Source organism: Sinocyclocheilus grahami, unplaced genomic scaffold, assembly GCF_001515645.1.
Source record: "Sinocyclocheilus grahami isolate Dianchi unplaced genomic scaffold, SAMN03320097.WGS_v1.1 scaffold139.1, whole genome shotgun sequence".
Classification (NCBI taxonomy): Eukaryota; Metazoa; Chordata; class Actinopteri; order Cypriniformes; family Cyprinidae; genus Sinocyclocheilus; species Sinocyclocheilus grahami.
The window spans coordinates 632168-654151 of record NW_015505318.1 but is presented as its reverse complement, the minus strand read 5'-3'; the positions used below and the strand labels follow the sequence as shown (position 1 = coordinate 654151).

General features: G+C 38.2%; 2 protein-coding genes across 5 annotated transcripts; one reads left to right on the top strand and one right to left on the bottom strand.

The window, feature by feature from the left end:
• Positions 1–19: 19 nt before the first annotated feature.
• LOC107591229 (spindle and centriole-associated protein 1-like) lies at positions 20–21160 on the bottom strand. Of its 4 annotated transcripts, none has more exons than XM_016280326.1 (18): positions 21100–21160; positions 5524–5620; positions 5392–5439; positions 5162–5308; positions 4519–4621; positions 4300–4418; positions 4146–4228; positions 3948–4054; positions 3723–3842; positions 3126–3394; positions 2910–3041; positions 2705–2828; positions 2453–2566; positions 1499–1845; positions 644–827; positions 474–555; positions 235–298; positions 20–121 (listed from the first exon to the last, which is right to left on the bottom strand). In XM_016280326.1, the coding sequence occupies exons 2-18, from the start codon at positions 5614–5616 to the stop codon at positions 68–70; spliced, it is 2190 nt and encodes a 729-aa protein (XP_016135812.1). In that variant the 5' UTR covers positions 5617–5620; positions 21100–21160; the 3' UTR covers positions 20–67. The 4 variants fall into 4 exon arrangements, with proteins under 4 accessions (XP_016135812.1, XP_016135811.1, XP_016135813.1 ...); XM_016280325.1 differs by having other exon boundaries at positions 5524–5642; positions 21100–21143; XM_016280327.1 differs by lacking the exon at positions 21100–21160 and adding an exon at positions 5938–5992 and having other exon boundaries at positions 474–552.
• LOC107591231 (protein shisa-2-like) lies at positions 7728–17699 on the top strand. Its single transcript, XM_016280328.1, has 2 exons — positions 7728–8081; positions 16148–17699. Exons 1-2 carry the CDS (start codon positions 7778–7780, stop codon positions 16726–16728), a joined length of 885 nt encoding a protein of 294 aa, XP_016135814.1. The 5' UTR covers positions 7728–7777; the 3' UTR covers positions 16729–17699.
• Positions 21161–21984: the final 824 nt, after the last annotated feature.

Sequence of the window (21984 nt, the reverse complement as noted above, 5' to 3'; positions counted from 1 at the left end):
TGCTGCAAAAAGCATATTGTGCATGGAAATATGATGTTATTCATAGACCATATTCCTTGAGCTCAAGTCATTGGACATGAGCTGACAATGCAAACCAGCCCTCTCTTTTCAGCTTGTCCACCTGTCAGAAATAAAATACAAAGTATCTGGAGTTTTAGATACTGCAAGTATCAATATTACGTTTTAGAAACTACGTATGATGGTTATATGTGCAATAAAAATTATATTTCATACTTGATTATCAAGCCTCTGGATTTCCACACTGTCCAAACTTTGTGGTGAGACTCTTCCAGTTGACCTGAGAAAAAAAAAAAAACATTAAAAATATTACTTCGCTAAATCTAAAACGCAATTTAACACCGATTTGAAAAATACCTTGTAATTATACTAGCACAGTTGGATTGAAGAGTCAAGTCTAATGTGTTTCTGTTATATCTTATAAGCAAATCTGTTCTTGGCTTTTTATAACTCACCTTCGGCTACTTGCACTGGGTTGTGGTGAATGGTTTCTCTCAGGAAGTGTCAAAAATTGCTCTGGAGTTAACCCTCGAACTGCTTTAAAACATGAATAGTCGCCATATACGAGTTACTCTCATTCTGCAGGATCTGAGAGGATGTAAGCCTTATTAAAAGAGACACACACCTGTATGAGTGCTGCTGGAGTGAGGAGGTACTGGGGAAATGGCAGGAGAAACTCTGAGAGAGGTGCTCTGTTTCTGTTGTTCAATGAGCTCTAGTAGTTTAGCTCTTGCTTCAGCACTCTGGCGGTTCAGCTCCTGCAGTTTTTGTTCAATCTCCATTGTTGAGGATCTCTCTACAGAAATAGGCTGGACAAAAAAGATGTAAATGTATGAAACTGACACATCCAAACTCACTGTGTACTATGGAAGCCTGTTTCTACCTCAGAGTAAAACATATGTAATTGTGGCGGAAAACAATTGAGAAATATTAAGTTGTAATTGTGAGATACTCAATTATGAGAAACTCGCAAGTCTCACAAATGAGACAAACTACGGTTAAAAGTTTGTGGTGAGTATGATTCAAAAAAATAATCAGAATAATTCCTCTATTCAACAAGTGATATTAACCAGAAGATAATAAGAAATGTTTCTTGACCACCAAATCAGCATATTAGAATGACTTCTGAAGGATCATGTGACACGGAAGACTGGAGTATTGGCAGCTGAATTTTCAACACAGGAATAAACAACACTTTAAAATATATTAAAATTGAAAACAGTTGTTTCAAATTGAATATAATATTTAACTACTGCTGTTTTAACTGTATTTTTGATCAAGTAAATGCAGCCTTGGTGAGCATTAGAGAGGAGTCTTTTAAAACATTTTTTTAAATCTTATTGACCCTAAACTTTTGATCAGTAGTGTAAAGTCATATTTGTTTGAAGTAAAGGCACAACTATAAGAAATAAAGTATTGAAAACAAAAGCAGTTGTGAGGAACTGCAGACTATACTCCAAGTCCACAGTATGTAACTAACCTGCTGTGTGTGCTGCGGCTCTGTAGAGGGCGACACTTGTCTAACTACAGGACTGGCTGTGGAAACCCGGTCTGCACTCTGCTCCCTAGACACTGAAGCTCCAGCTGGAGATGGACGGTGCTGCCCCAACTGCGCCCGGATCGCTGCATTCTGACGTGTCAGTTCCGCGATCTCCCCTAACATGGCATCTTGAGAGAGATCATCCAGCAGAGGAGTGGGCCGTGGTAGGCTAGCAAAGGAGGAAGGAGAGATGGAGATGTCAAAGTCCTCCAGTGAACCCTGACTTCCCGTTGCTGCACAAGAGCCACTGTAGTGCAGCGGGGGTGCGTGTGAATGTGGACGACATGCTGGGAGAAGTAAGAAAATACTGTTGAGTCATACTTGCATTGATGATTCAATTGGATTTAGCAAGCTTTCAAAAGAGAGAAAAGAAGTGACTTCCTAAGAAGTCCTAAAGTACATATTTTTTAACTCGGTTACTGCATTTTGATTGTTGATTCATAAATGCTGGGTAGTTACAGAAAGTACACCCGTGCAAACCCTCCTTTCTTTTCAGAACATGCATCAAAAACAAATATTTTATATTTTCTTACGAGTGGTTTCAGCAATACAAAGTTAGCCACCCACAACCATTTTTTTTTTTAAATAAATATTTTCAAAAAGTGTGTCCTAATAGTTTTCCCTAACATTTGCTAATCCATCAGTAAGGAGTTCTTAGTATTTTCTAGGGGTGCTGATGGGGGTTGCTTGGTGGATTCTTAAGGACGTTGAAATTCGTAGACATGTATGGAACCTTTTTATTTAATGTCCATGTATGATCTATTTTATCATCCTCCAAAATGTTGCATCTGGATTATACAAACAACAATAGTGATGCCCGTCTTATTGTTAAGCCCTCAACACTACTAGGTGTAAATTGACAGAATGAGGGATCTTTCTACACTTCAGACTGACCTGCGGGAGGCAGACCATCTCTTTGACGAGGAGGAGAGAGCAGCACAGCTGCAGAGACAAAGTCCTGTTGCTGTAGATCCTTTTCAGTACAGCCAGACTCCAGATTTCTGCTTTCTACAGAACACAACACAATCTTCTTAATCACTGTGCTGCTGCAGGTTTAAATACATACTCAAGATAAACAATCCTGATAAAATTAGACAACTAGTTTACAGGTGCATAATCTGTGGATCTACAGTTTGTGGTAGTTACTTCGAGCTGCATTCTCTGTGATTTCCACTGTTTTGTGTGGTTCTGCAGAATCTGGTCTTCCCACCACCAGGACTACAGCATCTAGACGCCGCTCTAGGTCAAATATCTGCTGCTGCAGCCTTTCCTGCATGAAAACAAAAGCGAACACCATTGACAAACTTGCAAATAACATCTGGATACTGTTTCTGAAGACTAAATAGTTCACCTGCAGGTTGGCACTCTCTTCCCTCAGTGTCAGTGACTCTACAGTCAGGGCGTCAATCAAGGCTCTCTGCTCCTTCACCTCCTCCTCTAGTCGTCTTCTCTCCTGTGCCTCCCTCAGAGCCTCCTCTTCTTTCTGTGCAAGTGATGTAAATGAGGAAGTGACTCATTTGACCAATTTTGTTAAAGAATCTTTTGGATTTCACTTATGTGCCCTCACTTTTCTAATATGACTGGCTAGACGTCCAAGTGTCGTCACTAGAGCAACAGAGAAGCCGGTGAGGCCTGGTCTCTGTTGCTGTGATCCAGCTTCTGATGAAGGATTCTGGTGGTCTAGAGAGTCCAGCTCAGTGTCCACTTGCTCAAGCATGCCCTGTAGAAGCTCCAGACTGGACTGGTTTCCTGCCATAGAGCTTAACCCTGAGCCGTTAAGGCCAGAGGTATGTCCGGAGCGCCCCCTACTGGCTTGAACTGAGCTTCTCTTAATACCTGAAAAAAAAAGATAAAAAAAACAGGTATTACCATTTATTCTATGTAATTTATGTCTAGATACACAACTAAATACACACACACACAATAACATTGATAAAAAAAAAAAAAATTTACGGCATTAATATTGTTGTTGTTGTTAGTGTTATTAAAATGTATATTATATATATATTTTTTTTAAGTCTGTCAAGCTCACCAATCCTGATTTGATCAAAAAAGTCAAAACAATAATGCTGTGAAATATTATTACAAATTTTTTTTTTTTAAATAAGTATTATTACGTTATTGTATAATATACTAAAAATAGTGTCTGATAACAGTGCTCAACCTGGTTGAGAGGAAGCAGGCTCTGGGTTCAGAACCTGGTTGACTAGTGAAGTAGATTGGTTTACATCAGGACAAGTCTGTCTGGATTTTAAACGCTGTACAGCCACCGTGGCGTTGAGGGCTGCGCAAAAGAAGCATAGATATTTAAAAAAAAAAAAAAAAAGTTTCAACAGATTCATCTTGACAATAACCTGCAATGACATAAAGAAGCTCATGCCTTCATTACCTGCCTGATCTTCTCTGACTCTAGTATTACATGGTGTCTTGGGTAGCTCTTGCTCCGGATGATCTGAGGTCCATGGAAAGGACTTTGACCTACATTTATTTATTTTTCTGAAAACAAGCGTTAAAAAAATTACTTTCTAAAGACAATCAAAATGCATTAGAAGTTGTTTATTGAAGATAAATGAACAGTCATTCACACCTGTGCATCACAGAGCTGAGGTGCACCGGGGCATCTTGGACTTCATCATGTTCCTCTTCACACTCCTCCAACTCATTCAGGGCCTACAAAAGACTTTATTATTCTAGGTTTTATTACAGAGTAAAAGCTGTAGGTGGTGCTTGTGTGCGAGTACCTGCTGATCCATCATAGTCTGGCTGAGCAATGACAGCTGGGTTGGAGGATCAGGTTTTTGATGGACAGGAAGCTCAGAGTCAGAATCACAGTCAGGTGCCACAGTAATGGTGGGGAATCCTAAAAAACACAAATTTATGAGCTTTCACAAGTACATTAACATAATACTTGTTTGATCAGATAATAGCACATTAGTTTATACTGCACAAGAATTAAATACCTGTGCGTCGACGGGGTGCATCACCAAACAGGTCTTTCACCTCAGCCAAAGCTCTGTCAGACCGTGCAATGACATCCTGCAACTGACACTGATCTGAAAACAACTTGAAAAAAAAAAAGTTTTTGTTATCTGATCTGATTTGTTATCGAACAAAATGTTAGTATGAGCTTTGTAAAGTCTGACATATAAAATAATAGTTAGACAAAACTGATTTATTTTTATATGGAACGGTTTTAATACATCTAAACTTTTTGTTGAGTATCATATTTGATACACCAGGCTTTATGGCTTATATAGTATGAAGAAGTGGAGCTCACACGGTAAGATGAAAAAACACCTCAATTTTATTCAGTGGTCAAAACAGAGTTAGGAAATATGTTATTTGGTGCAGTTTCTGATATTTATCAATGAGATCTTTAAAACTTTAGTACTAAAGGTCTTTAATTTTACTTGCTAAAAAGTCTAAACTATATGACTGTTTTTTTCCCCGCTTTTTAAGTTTTTATCTTTACTAATTCAGAGAAATTAAGAATCTGTGTATCAAATATGATACAGTAGGCTTTAGAGTTAAAACATATTACATTCTTCCCAGATGTAGTTTTTACAAGCTTAATTTTGTGAGCCGTCTGTAATCCATTTGCACCTCTCTGATGATGTTGAGTCTGGCTCTATCAAGTCCTGGAGGACTGGGGGGCTGGTTTTTCCTCCGTCTGCGTGTTAGAGCCTTTTCTTTTAATTCCCACTGCGCCACGACCCTGTTCTGAGATCTGTGCATCTCATGACGTCGAGCCTGCGAGATCAATGCATGGAGAACAATATATAATCAATAAATCCTTAAGAAAACAGCTTACACCTTTCACAGTAAACTCTTACCAGTTCATCCGGTGTGGCTTTATGCACTGAAAGATCATTGACTGTGCTCTAAAATAAAAGGAAAATAAAAATTATAAGGCATCCCCTCCAGAAAAAGGATTTAAAGTAAATGGTTGCATGACGGGCTCTCACCACCCATTCTTTCTTTGGTGCAGACATCTTCCTGCTTCGCACTGGTCTTTTACCCGCACCATATAAAGGACGGTTCAACCGCACTAAAGACATCTCACTGTAACAGACACAGATGGCACCTATAGAAACAAACAATATACAGCTGGACAAAACATACGCCGCTAACGATAAAGTTTGCACTTAGTTTTCTGTATGTGCAGAACAGAGAACATTATGACTATCATTGTAAATTAACGTATCTTTACGAACTGCGAAACTTACCTTTTAATTTATATAACGTTACGTGCTAAAATCCAAACACATCCTAGCTAACCGTGTTATGCACAATGACCGACACAAGTTGGCTTAGTACTGACAAAAATATATACTCATTTTACCTAAAACTGTCAGAAGAACAATAGACTAAGAATTTACCGTTTGTTTTTGTTGGTGTTGTAGTAACAGGAAGCGTTGATCCGGGCAAATTTAAAAGCACCGCTACAATACATTTCAAAATAAAAGTCCAAGTGTTCGGTAACTAAAAAACAATCCTTTTCCTTAAAGATGATAATAACCCTCAAGATGGGAATGTCTTAAAAGGCTATAAATACTAAATATAGATAAACTAAAGATTTTCTTTGTTAGGTATGCTTTTAGTTTTATTACTTGTTTCACAAAGAACCCCAAAATAATTGTTATATCCACCAGAGTGCGCGGTCTACTTACAGTTACGTTGTGGAATACCCGATTGCTTTGTCTAGTTCTGCATGATTGTCACCATGTGACCTTGACTTGATTTGTCTTGAAGAAAGAGAAAAGGTCTTCTTCTGTACAAACAGAAAATAAAATATATATTACGCAACATTGATCACGCTCAAAATCGTTTCTTTTTAGTGACTTTAAACATTACTGTAGTGAAGAGCATGCAATATTAGCTATTATTAAAAATGATACTGATAGAAAAGTTCATTTTTATTTATTTGATTTTAGCGTTGACATGTAACCTGTTGTTCATTGCATACATTAATACCATAGACTGTATAAAAACAGATTAATACATACATACATACATACATATATGTAAGAATATATCATGAACTTAGTGTTATATGTGTTAATATATTAATAGAAATCTTTTTTTGTCCGCTTGTTGTTGATAGTGGCCTATTCCGGTTATACCTTTTAAATGATTGTTTTACGGTTTGAATGTAAAATGTTTTTCATTGTATATCATCTATCCAATAATTATTTAATATATTGATTTTTTCTGTCCGTTTGCTGATGAAAGTATTTACACAAGCGATCTCTTAGTCCTAATTGTGGGCTCTAATGGATGTGAGCCAGCGGCGAGCTAAATGCATTACAATACGGCGTTTCCGTCCCTTTTGTGCTCAGGGAGATCTCCACGGGCACCGCTAAACACCCATCGCACAGAAGCCGCTCCTGAAACGCCCAGGGGCCCCGTCAACATACAATGACACTTGTTTGCACTGTGCAACTGGCGGAGAAGCAAAAAGTTAGGATTTGTAAGGCTCAGCACTGCGCATGCGCCGCTTGACGGGTGGGCAGCTACCCCCTCAATGAAGGAGAAGTTGTCAGTGGGTCACTCTCAGTCTATCAATGCCAAATCCTCACTATGCACTAGTCCTGCTTGAGATATTGACAGCTGACTGCTTGCACCCTTTGGAAATCAGTTGTTGCAGTTGAGTGCTCTTTTAAATATTAATGAGCCGGACCTCCCAAAACTTTTAGTGAAGTCGCATGATATGGATTACTGTGGAAAAACTTCCTTGACTGGTTAGTAAAAAAATCGTGATAATACATTGAGGAATCGAGTGTATGGATTACAAGTGAAGTCAGTGTTGGTTGCTCCGTATCTCAAGGGAAAACATTTGAGAAGTGGCGACATGAAGATCCGCTCAGTTTGATTGATGCAACGTTCGCAGGAATATTGGATATTCAGAATTGATGGTTTATGAGTAGAAAACCCCATCCCTTATGGCTTTTATGCGTTTTCATATGTGCCCTTTTTACTTTCAATCCGAAACAAAGCTACTGGAAGTCTTGTGACGGCTGGGGTAAACAGTGGATACTTGTCTGGAGCAATTCTGCTGGATCTATTGAATAAACCTCGGAATTTCTCTGCCCAATGACATTTCCAAAGTTGTCCTTTTTGCAGCGTCTCCTCATTTTATTAGTTTCATTTACCGAGTCATTAACTTAACAGGTCTAGACCAGATCCTGGGGTAATTTAGTCGCACAGGTTTGTGACAGGATGCGGGGATGCATGGGATTCCCGATAGCAGTCTCGGTGGTATTGACACTTTTGACCATCATTAACGTGAAGGCGAGTGGAGAATACTGTCACGGTTTTCATGACGCCCAGGGCGCCTGGAGAGACGGCTTTCAGTGCCCGGAGCGCTTCGACAGCGCCGAGGCCATCATCTGCTGCGGCAAATGCGAGCTCAGATACTGCTGCTCCAGCACAGAAGCTCGCCTGGACCAGGGCACATGTGATAACGATAAGCAGACACAAGACACCAACCCTGGGAACAAGGACGACAACAATTCTGGGGCAGGTAAGCTGAAGTCTGCATTGTTTTCTGGCAGACTAACTTCCTCTGTCTGAAACAAATTAGTCAATTATACCGTGTAATCAAATTGTACGCCAGCTAAGTTTAAATGGTTTAATTCAATAACTTTTAGAGCAGCAGCAGTGTGTAACGTACATCGACCCACTTAAATAAATGTGTGCCTCAGGCGTTTTGTGCGGAAATGCCCCACTAAATGAGAAAGTTGGGTTGAGTTTCGTGTCCAAATGAGGTTAAAAACGCTTAAGGTTAATGTTGTTTGCATGTTTATCTCCAAGAAGCCATCTTATTTAGAACGAGCTCCATTATTCCCGAACGAATGATTCTTATGAACAGGCTCTTTTAGTGAATCACTTCTGAATCAATTGGAGCGGTTACTAATCGGACTCACTTACTGAACGGCAAGTCGTTAATTTCGTCATTTCCGACTCGAAATGGACCAGGTACTGTGTGGGTGTAGTTAAAGATACACATTATGGGGTTTGTTGCAATAATAAGTATTTAAGAATAATTAATGAAGTTTTATCATTTTAAATGCCATTTCTATGTATAATATATAGTAGCATACCAATAAGTGGATTGTACTTATGAATATTTATTTCTCATTTGTTAAGCTTCTTATTGAAATCTGAAATTATATGATAATTTGTCAATAGACTGATGAGAGAGCTGTAACGTTAAATGCAGTAGGCTTTTTTCTTCTTCCTCAAAAGTACTAAAAGAATCATTAACTGGAATCGTTATAAAGATTTGGAAACAGAATCGTTCAATTAGGCTACTAACGATTCCCATCCCTAAATAAACGGGTTAAATGTCGCTGCTTATCCAGGTTTTGACAGCTGCAGTTAAGGTTAATGTTGTTTGCATGTTTATCTCCAAGAAGCCATCTTATTTAGAACGAGCTCCATTATTCCCGAACGAATGATTCTTATGAACAGGCTCTTTTAGTGAATCACTTCTGAATCAATTGGAGCGGTTACTAATCGGACTCACTTACTGAACGGCAAGTCGTTAATTTCGTCATTTCCGACTCGAAATGGACCAGGTACTGTGTGGGTGTAGTTAAAGATACACATTATGGGGTTTGTTGCAATAATAAGTATTTAAGAATAATTAATGAAGTTTTATCATTTTAAATGCCATTTCTATGTATAATATATAGTAGCATACCAATAAGTGGATTGTACTTATGAATATTTATTTCTCATTTGTTAAGCTTCTTATTGAAATCTGAAATTATATGATAATTTGTCAATAGACTGATGAGAGAGCTGTAACGTTAAATGCAGTAGGCTTTTTTCTTCTTCCTCAAAAGTACTAAAAGAATCATTAACTGGAATCGTTATAAAGATTTGGAAACAGAATCGTTCAATTAGGCTACTAACGATTCCCATCCCTAAAGAAACGGGTTAAATGTCGCTGCTTATCCAGGTTTTGACAGCTGCAGTTAAATTGGCATCCAAATTGGCACCCAACCGTCCACTCACTCACAAATGGTAAATTGTACTGCGCTCGGTTATAAATAGCACAGTAACGAGCGCGCGCGAACTCCAGTCGTCCGGTTCCCCACGAGGATCAAATTCAGACTTGACCGGATCTCCGGTGCGATGTGCTGACAGCCTCGTTCATAAAATAACCATCGCCGGTGCATCGTTTCCATCCTTTGTGCAAGCTCAAAAACTTTTAATTCAACTGGAGTCCACGAATTTCCCCTCAGCTGAACCAAATTGGGGACGCTGGGGCTAGTTGTCACACTTTTCACTCCAGTGAATGTTTCTCAGAGTAGTTTTTTTTTCAATTTCTATATAAACACATACTTTAACGTTAACGTCTCCGTTATTTCCACAGCTTTTGGCCCTGAAAGGGCAACAGTTGAATAAAACCACAGTATAGTGTAAGTTGTTACAACCTTGCTATTAATGCACAATAGACTTTTCAGCGTAATTTAATTTAAATAGTAAACGGTAAAATGTACATGAATGTGAACGTATGAACTGACAACTTATGGACCTAACAAATCAAATATTGTCCTTCAAATTGATACACCAGGCTAAAAACTACCTATAACCTAAAAAAACAAAAACAACACGGTGATTTTTTTAAGAAATTGATGCATATCTGAAAGGCGAGGAAATGGTGGTCTGCTACTACAGCATGTGAGCATGAATTTTGACAGAGCCTGTCTGGCAGTTGAAGACTTGGCTCCACTTGGACAATAATGCAACAGGTGTGAATTCGTGTTAAGAGGCCCCAAATCCTTTTAAGGACACAAGAAGGGCTTTGCTGTCATCCTGTATCGGAAGTGAACTTCAGATCCACTAATAACATTCTTGATTCAACTACAACAGTACAAATAAATCAGGTTAGCCTACATGGTTTTTCCATTTATCTTTTTGTATAATATATATATATATAATATGTTAATTTGAATGGATGCCATGGGCTAATAAATAAATAAAAACAGGTAATTGTTACTTTTTATCTCACAATTATGATGTTTTTCTCACAATTCCCAGTTCAAAACTCGCAATTCAGACTTTACATCTCACAATTCTGTTTTTTTGTTTGTTTCCGCAGTGGAATTAAAAATAAAAGGTAATTGCGACATTTTGTCACATAATTCTGACTTTTTTCTTGCAATTGCAAGTTTACCTCACAGTTGCAAGTTAACATCTCGCAGTTGTTTATATCACAATTCTGACTTTATATCTTGTGATATTTCCAAGTGTGAGGATAAAAAGACAGAATTGTGAAACATGGAATTGCAAGAAAAAAAACTTTCATATTTATCCAAATGATACAAATATATATTTGATATTTAACAAAACTATTGAAAACCCCTGGCATGACTGTGTCACCATCCATCTCATTAGACACCTTTTGTTACCACTAGCACACTCTGAATTATAACAAAAAGCATCTCTGAGGAACAATAAATCTATGGAAATAACCTGTACAACAGATTCTCTATTGTTTTTCCACACACATTTGTGTGTAATTGTGAATAGGGTGTTTCCAAAAAAAGGGAGTGTTTCAACTGCCAAAAAAACACTGATTTTCAAAACATGCATGCAAACTTAAAGCTTGCCAAAATGTAGGTCATTTACTGAAAAATTCCACTGTTATAGTAATAACTACCAAAAGAGCTCCTGTAAGAATGACTCCGCTGTCATTTTTGCACAGCAATCTTGTCTTTGATTCAATAACGTTATTATAATAAATTGTTAAACAATGGCTGCATTTTTTAGGTTATGGCTCTGTAAGTAGAGTCGGTTTTGCTCCTACAATAAAATCAAAAGCCACTTTGCATTGGCTATTATAGATGATTTGATTCAACTCAATTATGAGGGTGAGAGGTCCTGACCAGCTGCAACAAAGTAAATGCTGAAAGCTTTCCTCTGGCGATCAGATGTCTAATTAAACTATAAAGGTCACTTTTAATGCAGAGTAGGGTTGGGCCGACAGACGATCCCATCGTCCATCGCCGATGGCAGATAGACATCACGATGTTGAGCCGGCATCGTGATTCCCAAGCATGCACATGGTCAGGCAGCAAGGGCAGAAAGGTCAGTGCTGGTTGCAAGAGATTAGAGCAGATCAAGCCTGTCTTAATAAGTGTTAATGAGGGACCCCGGACCCCTGGGGACGAGTCACTGATGGAACATCTCGTCTTTCATTTTTGCTTCTCTCTCAAATCCCTTCATCTCACATGAGCCAGCAGGGTACCCATCTGTGAGCGGGGTGGAAACATGAGCGCTCTGTTCTCTGATTTAAAGATACACATGCATGGCAAATTGTGACACATCAACAAGGTTCAGCAATGCTTTAGGCTTCAAACTTGCTTATTGTTAGTTTTAGAGGTGTAAAAGTTTCGTTGAGCTCAGTCACACTACTGATATCCTAGTCTTCCTTATGGCAGTGGAGGTACAATTGCTTCAGATGTGTACTGGAATTTGAAACGGATGTGTGCTTTCTAAAGAGAAGGAAAAACATTGCTCAAGGGCTATATACAAACAAAACTCCCCAAAGTCCTCCAATATGCTGCCATCCAGCACTTTTCTCTATTTTCGACATTAAGGAGGCCTGATACACACTATAACATTACATGTTCTAGTATCAATGGCAGTGAATACAGCTGGATAACCTAAATACATCATGAAGGTTTTATTACAAGCATCACATTTGAAAAACAAGGTATTAAACTGTACTTTATTAATGATACCTCAAATCTAGCAGCTTGCTTGTTGATGAGATTACTTTTCTAAGTAAGATTGTCTTTCTAAGATTGAGTTTCTAAGATTGCCACCTAGTGGATGATAAAACGGGCAAAAAATCCAAAAGATTTACACTGAAGCAGGAAGCCGATGCACATTTGAGTTTGTTCTTTTGACCTGGGCCAGTAAATAATTAGACTGCGACTAATGATTGCAAATGCTATAAAAACAAAAACAGCAACAATAATTTAAAATCTATACAAGCTTTGTTTGATCAGATATAATTTTGTTAGAGTGCGTGCCCGTATTTTCTGTACACAACAATGAACACAGCACAAGCCATGATGTCTGATTCACGAAGAAATTACTCTTATGAAGAGGTTCTTTTTAATGAATCAGTCTGAAAGTTTCATGAAACAGCCTTGAATTCGCTCATGATTTAGTGGTTTGCATCAGTGAATCGTTCACGGGTGCATTTCCCAAAAGCATCATTAGCAAACTATGGTCGCAAGTTCCACAATTCTGACTTTTTCTCAAAATTGTGAAATATAAACTTATATCTTGTAATTCTGAGAAATGAAGTCAGAATTGTGAGAATTCTCACAATTGCGAGAAAAAAAGTCAGAATTGTTAAGATTAAAAACGTGCAATTGACTTTTTTCTCAGAATTGTGAGATGTAGGCCTAGACTCGCAATTGCGAGGTAAAGTCCAATTCTGTGAGTGGGGATTGAACTTGTTGGGAATTGTTATATCTCACAATTCTGACTTAATAACTTGCAGTTGCGTGTAGGGCTGTGCGATTAATCGAAATCGAATCACAATCGCGATTTGAGACGTTGCGGTTTGCTAATCGCAAAGCATTGCGATGTGGACGCGATATTACTCCGTTCCAGAGCATATTGCCAGCCTTGAGTAGCAGCCTTACTAACCAATAGAGTGAGCGCACATAAATCAGCACTGCTCTAGCCAACTGCGTAAACGCCCACCATTCAAACAAACAAACAGAACGCGGGAGAGAGAGTGTGTGTGTGATAATGGCGTCTACAGGGTCAGATCGATAGTTAGGCAAATACTACAGAGAAACTTATGTAATATGAGATAACTTCGGCTTCAAAATGACAGACACCAAACAAAAAAGGTAACGTTAATTTGCAAGAGCTGCGTCACAACACATCAAGAGCTCCCTCATGCCAGACTTTGTTCCGTGTTTTGCTCCCCATGTGTTTCCATGCCCTTATTTGGCCCTTCCCGTTCCTGTCTGTATGTTCATTTGGTCCAGGTGTTCCCCATTTAGTTCATATTGTTCCCAGGTGTGTCCCATTCGTTTCTGTGCATTTAAACCCTGTTTCCGAGTGTTTCCCGTCTGCTGTTAAACGTCTTCCATGAGTTCCTGTGTTTCCCCCGTTGCTGATTCTATTAAATTCCATGTCGAAGGGTTCTCCAGCGTCTCCTCGTTCCAATCCTCCCCACTGTGTGACACCTTATCGGTTCTGCTTTCAGTACTGGAGAATAAAATATACATTCTTAGATGCTTTTATTAGTACATGAACGTTATCTTGCACATTTTATCTCCCCAACAAATTCTAATTTGAAAGAAGTTTATAATGCATGTTCGCTATTCCCAATTCAGAAGACCGCGCGCACAGCCTTGTGTCTCTGAATGCTTCTCATACTCGCTCCTCTCTCCCGCGTCTCACGGAGGAGCCGTTTACACTAGCCGCACACACGCAGCCTGTCTCGTAATGCTCGTTTACTCACGCGCAGCTCCGCACCGCAAGTCTCCACGAGCGCTTCTGGCAGTATGGACGAGGCTTGACGCACGCGCGCAACCTGTGTCAACTCGCGCCTGGCTCCGCGTTTAAAACAAGTGTAAATTCAGTCTAACTGCTTTGCTAATATCACTTGGATGAAATGAAACATTCAGCACATTTTCCACTTGTTCTTAAAATCCCAAACACTTAAAAATGAATAAATCAGCCTATGTAACTTATGTAATACTTTAATAACTGACTAAAGTAATACAGTTCATTTACACAAAATAAACGAATCTTTCCTGTGAAATTCAGTAATTAAGTAAATTCTATAAAAGTAGTAATACCATTATAATATTCCCTGCTGAAAAAAACAATAGAACCCCTCCCAAAACACAGAAATGTAATGGATTTAAGGGCTATAATGGGAATTATATTAGCTGTAATGTAAACTATAATGGTGTCTACTGGTATTTGTTGTATTCTATTGGTGGGATGTAATCTGGCAGATGGGAAACAATAGAACAACAACAATTCCTATTGGAATAATGCCCAAAACATACTACAAAAAGGAATTTTGTAATTGTTTTAATGGAAACCATAAGAATTTCTGTGATGGTTTCAATTGCTTTTTTTCTGCAGGGTAATGATACCCATACTGTGCTGCACACTATTGACAATGTTAAGCTGAAGCTTGACTTTGCAAAATTAAAATCGCAAATCAAATCAAATCACAATATCTGTCAAAAAAAATCGCAATTAGATATTTTCCCCAAATCGCACAGTCCTAGTTGCGTGTTATTAAGTCAGAATTGTGAGATAAAAGGTCGCAATCACTTTTTTTCATTTCTTATTCAGTGGCAGAAACGGGCTTCCATAAAATCCACACCACAACTATAACAACACAGGGACATCATTTGGAATCACTTTCAGAACTTCCCAGATGAAAGATTAAAACGTAAATCAAACTGAATCCACCCAAGTGTAAAGAGCTCAAGCATTGAAAGCAGCAGATGACAAAACTGCAGCACGTGCTTACAGTAAACAGAATGTTATCGTCCGTTGGTGTGAACCCTAATATAATATAGTTTTTGATGTGAATCGGCCATTACATCGTTCTGTTCACTAACGGGTTAATATGACAACGTATAAATAGTTTTGTTTCTTTAAAAAAATTCAAATATTTTACAAAAAAAAATTATGTGCTATTTCTTTAACATATGTCCAGTTATCGAATCAACTGGGAAACTTTGGGCAAATTCCAAATGGCTTTTTTGCACCCTTGAAGAGCACTTCTGGAAGGGGACGCCATTTGTAGGGACGTTCCAAATGAAAGTGAACAACTGTATCCCTTCATGAAGGGCCCTTCCAGAAGTCCTTTAGCGAAGGGAACATGCGATGGTCTCTTTACGGATGTGATTTCCATTTGTGATCATGTGATCTTTGGTTAGGAGATCTTGCGATGCATTTGATGCAAAGTTTGGGTTGATTTCGACTTCACATACAAAACGAGAATGTAGAATAGGCTAATTAAATTTGTCTTTATATTAATATAATACAAAATATTTTTCGTCAAGTGACAGAAATAGCCTATGATTTAAGACGGTATGTAAGCAAGTTTAGTTTAAAAAAAGTTTAATAATAGACAATTAGATGATATTTAAATAAAAGTCATAAAAAGAAGAAATAATATTTATTTGCAACAACTGATGGAGTGCTGAATGCTGCACACACACGCAGCATTGTCAAGGTAACATCTGGTCAGTAATTTTCTTGGCCAAGGGAGTTTCAAACACTTGGCCTATACGAGACAGTAATGCCCTGCACTCGTAAAGGAACACACTTCAAGGGCTCTGCCCTTCGAAGGTAGGAGGGCATAGGGATGCTCACTTCCTTTTGCAATTCACCCTTTGTGTTGAAAACATGTTGGAGCTATTATCAACATATTTTAGTCCACTCAAAAATCAGGTAGAAAAACCCTTAGAAAACTGAGTGATATTTACATGGCACATACTCCACTTTTTCCATAAAATTCAAATACCGAATTTATCAAAAACTTGACATAATTTTCCTGCTTTTGCTCTGCAGTACCCATCTATGTGCCCTTCCTGATCGTCGGCTCGGTCTTTGTTGCCTTCGTGCTGGTGGGCTCCGTTGTTGCCGTGTGCTGTTGCCGCTGTCTCCGTCCCAAACAGGAGCCTTCATCAGGCGGTGGCTCAGGAGGAGGGTCCAGCAGCGCCCGTGTCCTCGAGACGATTCCCATGATGGCCAGCACAGGTACGTCGCGAGGCTCGTCCTCCCGCCAGTCGAGCACTGCCACCTCCTCCAGCTCTTCAGCTCCACCGGCCGCCCCCCGTCCCGCACACGCCCCTCTGTTCCGCGCCCAGGCCTCGTGCTGCCTCTCGCCGGATGCCAGCGTCTACGTGAACATGCCGACCAACTTCTCAGTGCTAAACTGCCAGCAAGCCACTCAAATCCTTCCTCACCAAGGCCAGTTTCTACATCCTCAGTACATCGGATTCGCCCACCCTGTTTCTCCGGCTCCTGCCTTCCTAGATCCCGCTCAAGTGGGCTACCGCCCATTGCAGTCTCCGTACCCTCCGCCAACCAGCGTGGCTAGTGTGACCAGTGTGACCGGGGATCAAAAATACCCTCCGGTTACCATGTGAATCCCAATGGGACCATCATAGGAATCAAAATCACACAAAAAATCAGTTCAGGGCACAAAATTGAGAGTCATGGCTTGCAACCACACAAATGAGACTCTCAAACCTGTGCTTTATCAAACACAACATTGTTTTCTGTGATATAAAGGACACAGTGCTTAAGAAATGACTGGAGTGTGTGCCTTGAAAAGTGCTAATGGTGCCTTTGTAAATGAAGCGCGTGTGTATATATGCGATGTATATTTGTGTTGTATAACCGTGCATGTGCGCTCTGTGCGTGACTGTATAGGTGTGTTGGTTTATGAGATGCAGTATGTGAATATGTGTGTGTGTAGTGCACTATATGTTGTGTGTAATGGGAATCACAGGTGCTGTAATGTGAAAAACAGTCCTGGCTCCCTGTTGGATGCTTAAAATCTAATGAAGTGAACACAGGACACAGACTGTGACGCTCCACCCTCTTGCCCACTGCAGCACACACACATACAGTAGACACACACACTTAAACTTTCGCATATACACACTCACATTCTGCAGAACCAAAGTCATTTTCGCATTGCCAAGGAACTCAATAGAAAATATACAAAAATATAGGTCTGTGTTTGGGAAAGCGATGTGCGAAGGTGTGTGTAGTTGAGATCAGCGGTCTTCTGAAAGCACAAGTTACACACTAAAACCTGTCTGCCAACTGTTCCCCTTCACTAATTCTCTGCCTTGTGAAAGGACTGTGTATGTGTGCCACTTTTCTTCCCCGCTGTTAGCATAAGGTACACTTGTGGAGTACCAAAAGGGTTCCAGGGCATTTCATTTGGAGTGGGTTTCTTTCAGCGCGCTCAAAGGCAGCAGTTTAGCGAGGAAAAAAAGCCCCAGGCTCCTCCAGAAGGCCATCACCTTTCTGGACTACTAAATCTCCAGCATTAGATCTCAGACTGGCAGAAAAATCACAATGAAATTAAAGACTGCCAGTTTGAAATCACCAAAAAAAATCACCAGTCTGAGTTATTTGGGCTTTAGAGCTGGAAGGTAAAAAGGTAATTCAATCCAAAATGTCGTTTCAAACCTTTATGACATTCCGTGGAACACAAAAGAAGATATTTCTGTTTTTTTCATCTAATTCAAGTCAATGTTGTTATTGTAAAAACTAACTAAAACTGAAATAAAGGCTAAATGGATATCTTTAACTTAAACAAATAAAAATGGCAAAATCAAATTTTTATAGCAACAATTGCTGTTAAACAAAAATTATGTATTAGAAAAATGTTGCTTTGCAAAACAGAATATGAAAAAATAAAAATGACAAAAGCACAAAACAAAAGAACTAAAATGAAAACTTAGACAATATAAAGGAAAATAACTTTAAATATTAATAAAAGCTATATTTTAAAAATGTCTGTTTTTTCATCTAATGAAAGTCAGTGCTGTTATTGTTAACTAAAACTAAACTATTAAAAATTCCAGATAGAATAGAATTGTTAGATAGAAATAGAAATATTTAACTTAAACTAATGAAAATGGCAAAAGCAAATAGTTTTTTTAGCAAAAAAAGTTGTTAAAAATATTAAACTAAATGTATATATTAAATGAAAAACTTGAAAAAACAAGTTGCTTTGGCAACTAACTAAAGTTGAAGTTGAAGTACTAAAGTTAAACTAAAACTAACCCTAACTAAATAAAAATATTACAATAACTAAAACATGAAAAAACACAATTGCAAAAAACCTAAGCTAAAATGAAAGTGAAAACTGAAAAAATATATATATTAATACATTTTAGAATAATATACAATACTGAAAAAATATAAAGTAACTGATGGTAGTCAGTGGGGTTGTTTTAGAATATCATCTTTTGTGTTCCACTGCTTGGAATGACAGAGTAAATGATGACAGAATTTTCCTTTTTTGGTGAACTTTCACTAAAGTTTGAGATAGGATGGTTTCTACCCCTACAGGAAAAGTAGCAAAGTCTGTCCTGACAGGGAGAATGCCTGTTTCGACTGAATCTGTGGGCAACTTTACATGCACATCAGATCTATTTTTGTGTACGATACGTGTGTGTTTGTAAAACTGAATGAGTATTTGAGCTTGAATGTGCCTCTCTCTCTTTGAGAGCAGGGTGCTACGTGTCTTTTACATATGAAATATAATAATTATAATAAATATTTTTAGAGACTGTGAAGTGTCACTGGGTTGTTTGTAAGAGATGCTGAGTGCTGCTGTCAGCGGTATGTGTGGCGCTCTCAAATGAAGACATGCAGGGCCCGTTTGCACCACTGCCTTGGCTAAATTAAACCCGAGTGCTCCTGTTACACATGGACTTTAAGTGCTCAGACTTTCATCACTCTCAACACTTATGACGAAACTGAGACCAAGGGCTGCGTGCATAAATCTTTGCATAGTTTCCCTGCTAAGTGTTTGCATATACAGACAGACATTTAGTCATAAAACTCTATGCACATGTTCATATTACTTTTAAATATATGTACTAGATACTGGAAACCAAGCTGAATTAGCCTGAGTTGACGTCATGATTGAACAGCTATAAATTATATTTATATACACTACTGTTCAAACGTTTGGGGTTGGTAAGATTTTGAAAGTCATGCAGAGACTGCATTTATGTGATCAAAAATACAATAAAAACCGTATTGTGAAGTATAATCACTTTTTTTTTTGTATAATTTATAATGTAATTTATTCCTGTGATGGCAAATCTGAATTTTCAGCATCATTACTCCAGTCTTCAGTGTCACATGATCCTTCAGGAATCTTTCTAATATGATGATTTGCTGATCAAGAAGCATATTTATCAATATCAAAACAGTTGTGCTGCTTAATTATTATTATTATTGTTGTTAACTGATACATTTTAAAAGGATTTTTAAATGATAGAAAGATCAAAATAAGTCTTTTGTAACATCTTTCTGGTCTCTTAGGGAAATTCTGATAAACTAGTAAATGATGAACGACAAATGGTCATATTCTTCATGTTGTTGAAAGATGAAGTGCTGCCAGTTCAAAAGACATTTACAAGCTGTTAACATGTGTAATAGAGAAATGTTAACAGGCTGTTCTATAATTAAGGAAATTGTGAATTTAGTGGAAATTGTTATTTTTAAAATTACACATACTGCACCAAGTATGATGTGACATTTTATAAACATACGTCCACTTATTTACGATTATTAAAACACTTGATTTAATCACCTAGAACAAAACTAATAAAAAATGTCCCCCCACAATATGTGATATAGCCTACACATTAGCTACAATAATCTGCAACATTTAAAAATAATATTGAACCAAATGACCTCAGAACTGACAGTTGTGTTTAGTTAGTAATATCTGTTTTGCACATGCACATATGAGACAGGGTGAAAATGTGAAGCTAAATCTATATAAATATTACTCGAAAGTGCTAAAACACAAATCGCGTTTCATACTTTAACTAGCTAGAATAAAAACTCTTTAAACAAGTCTTTAAACACACTTAACAGCACACGTCACTAGTCACACTTTCCACCCAGACAATGGCTGCATATACAAACAAAACCCACAATAATTGCAGTTTTCTTGGCATGTATATATGGAAACTTTAGGGTCAGACTAACGTTTGGGGAGTCATTGGACAGAGTTGAAATGGATCCATGTGGTTCCTGCTGAGGTGGAACAGGAATGGATTCCCCATATTGAAGGCAGTGGAGCTGGACAGAGCTGGCTCATATTCAGAGACGTGGGTGTGGACTTTTTAGCAATAGGGGATCATGGGACTGATGGGGTTTACAGGGTCACACACACCCTTACAGTTACATTAAGACTTAAATGAACTCGTATGGGATTATTCTATATATCCATGCAACGCACCTATCGTTAATTCAGAACATATATAGTTGAGTACATCTGTGTAGTTAATCCTTCACATACACACGAAGTGCACTGATGTACAACGTGTTCTTTGGCAAATTGAATGATTCGGGGTTTAAATAAGGTAAGATCTACATATGCTGTAAATGTGTTCGTACTCTTCTGTCTTTCCTGTTTTTAATCTTAAAATAACACTCCACCTCAGCTCATTTCCTAACCTGTAACTCTGACTCAGCTCTGAAGTGCACTTCAAACAAACCCGGCCGGAGAAAGCACAAATCAAACTCCACTTATAAGTCCGCTAGTGTTGAATGTTGAATGTTGGCTTTCACTTTTTTAAGACAGCATAAGTGAACCAAATCACGCTAAGCTAATTTTTTTTAGCTCAGCAATTCTACAACGATCTCCTTTTCACATAGGCTGCTATTCAAAGTTGGGTAATCCCTTAAAAACTTGATGAATGTACGATGTAAATTCGAATAGAATGAATTAAATTCTTATATCATTTACTCACCACCGAATCTGAAGCAATGCGTTCAACTTTAGTCAGAAGAACTTTCTGTGGTAGCGTGAGTCGAATCACGAACAATGGACTCATACGAATCGGTTCTTTTCAATAGGTCAAAATCAAAAGATTCACAAACCAGTTTCGAATCTTCGAATTCCCTAGTGAGTTAGCGGCGAGTTAACAAGACTCGCTCGGTCAACGGTCAGTGAATCGTGCCGTTACAAATGACTCCTCTCTGAACCGTGAGTCGTTTTATCTATTTGAATAGGCACATATAGTTAGATATAGTTTTGGTATTGAACTATATAGTTTTGTTAATTGAAATAACTAAAGCTGAAACGAAATATAAATATTACATGATAAAACTTTACAATTAAATGTTAAATGAAAATTAGAAATTTTGGCAAATAACTGAAGTAAGTTTAACTACTAAAACAACTAAAACTGGAATAAAAAAAAAGATATATATATAAAATGTCAAAAGCACAAAACAAAATTACTAAAATTAAAAGCTAACTTAAAATATGAATAAAAATGAATTGGCATTTTGGTTGAGTACCTACTGCATATGAGTTCATCTACTCTCTTCTTTTTGTCAGCTAAAAGTGAGGTTGTGGAACCGCAAACAATTGACTCATGAAATGGTTCTTTTAAATAGGTCAAAATCTTCCAATGATTCACAAACCAGTTTCAAACTCCCCCGTGAGTTAGCAGTGAGTTAACAGCATACCTGTTAACACTCCCGTTTTTCCTGGGAGTCTCCCGTATTTCACACCCATCTCCCACATTGTTATTTCTCCCAGTAAACTCTCGTAATTTGTATGGCCCAAACCTCCTTAGGCCTATATGAATAATCACATCAATATTTTATTCCAAGGTTGTCCAGTAACA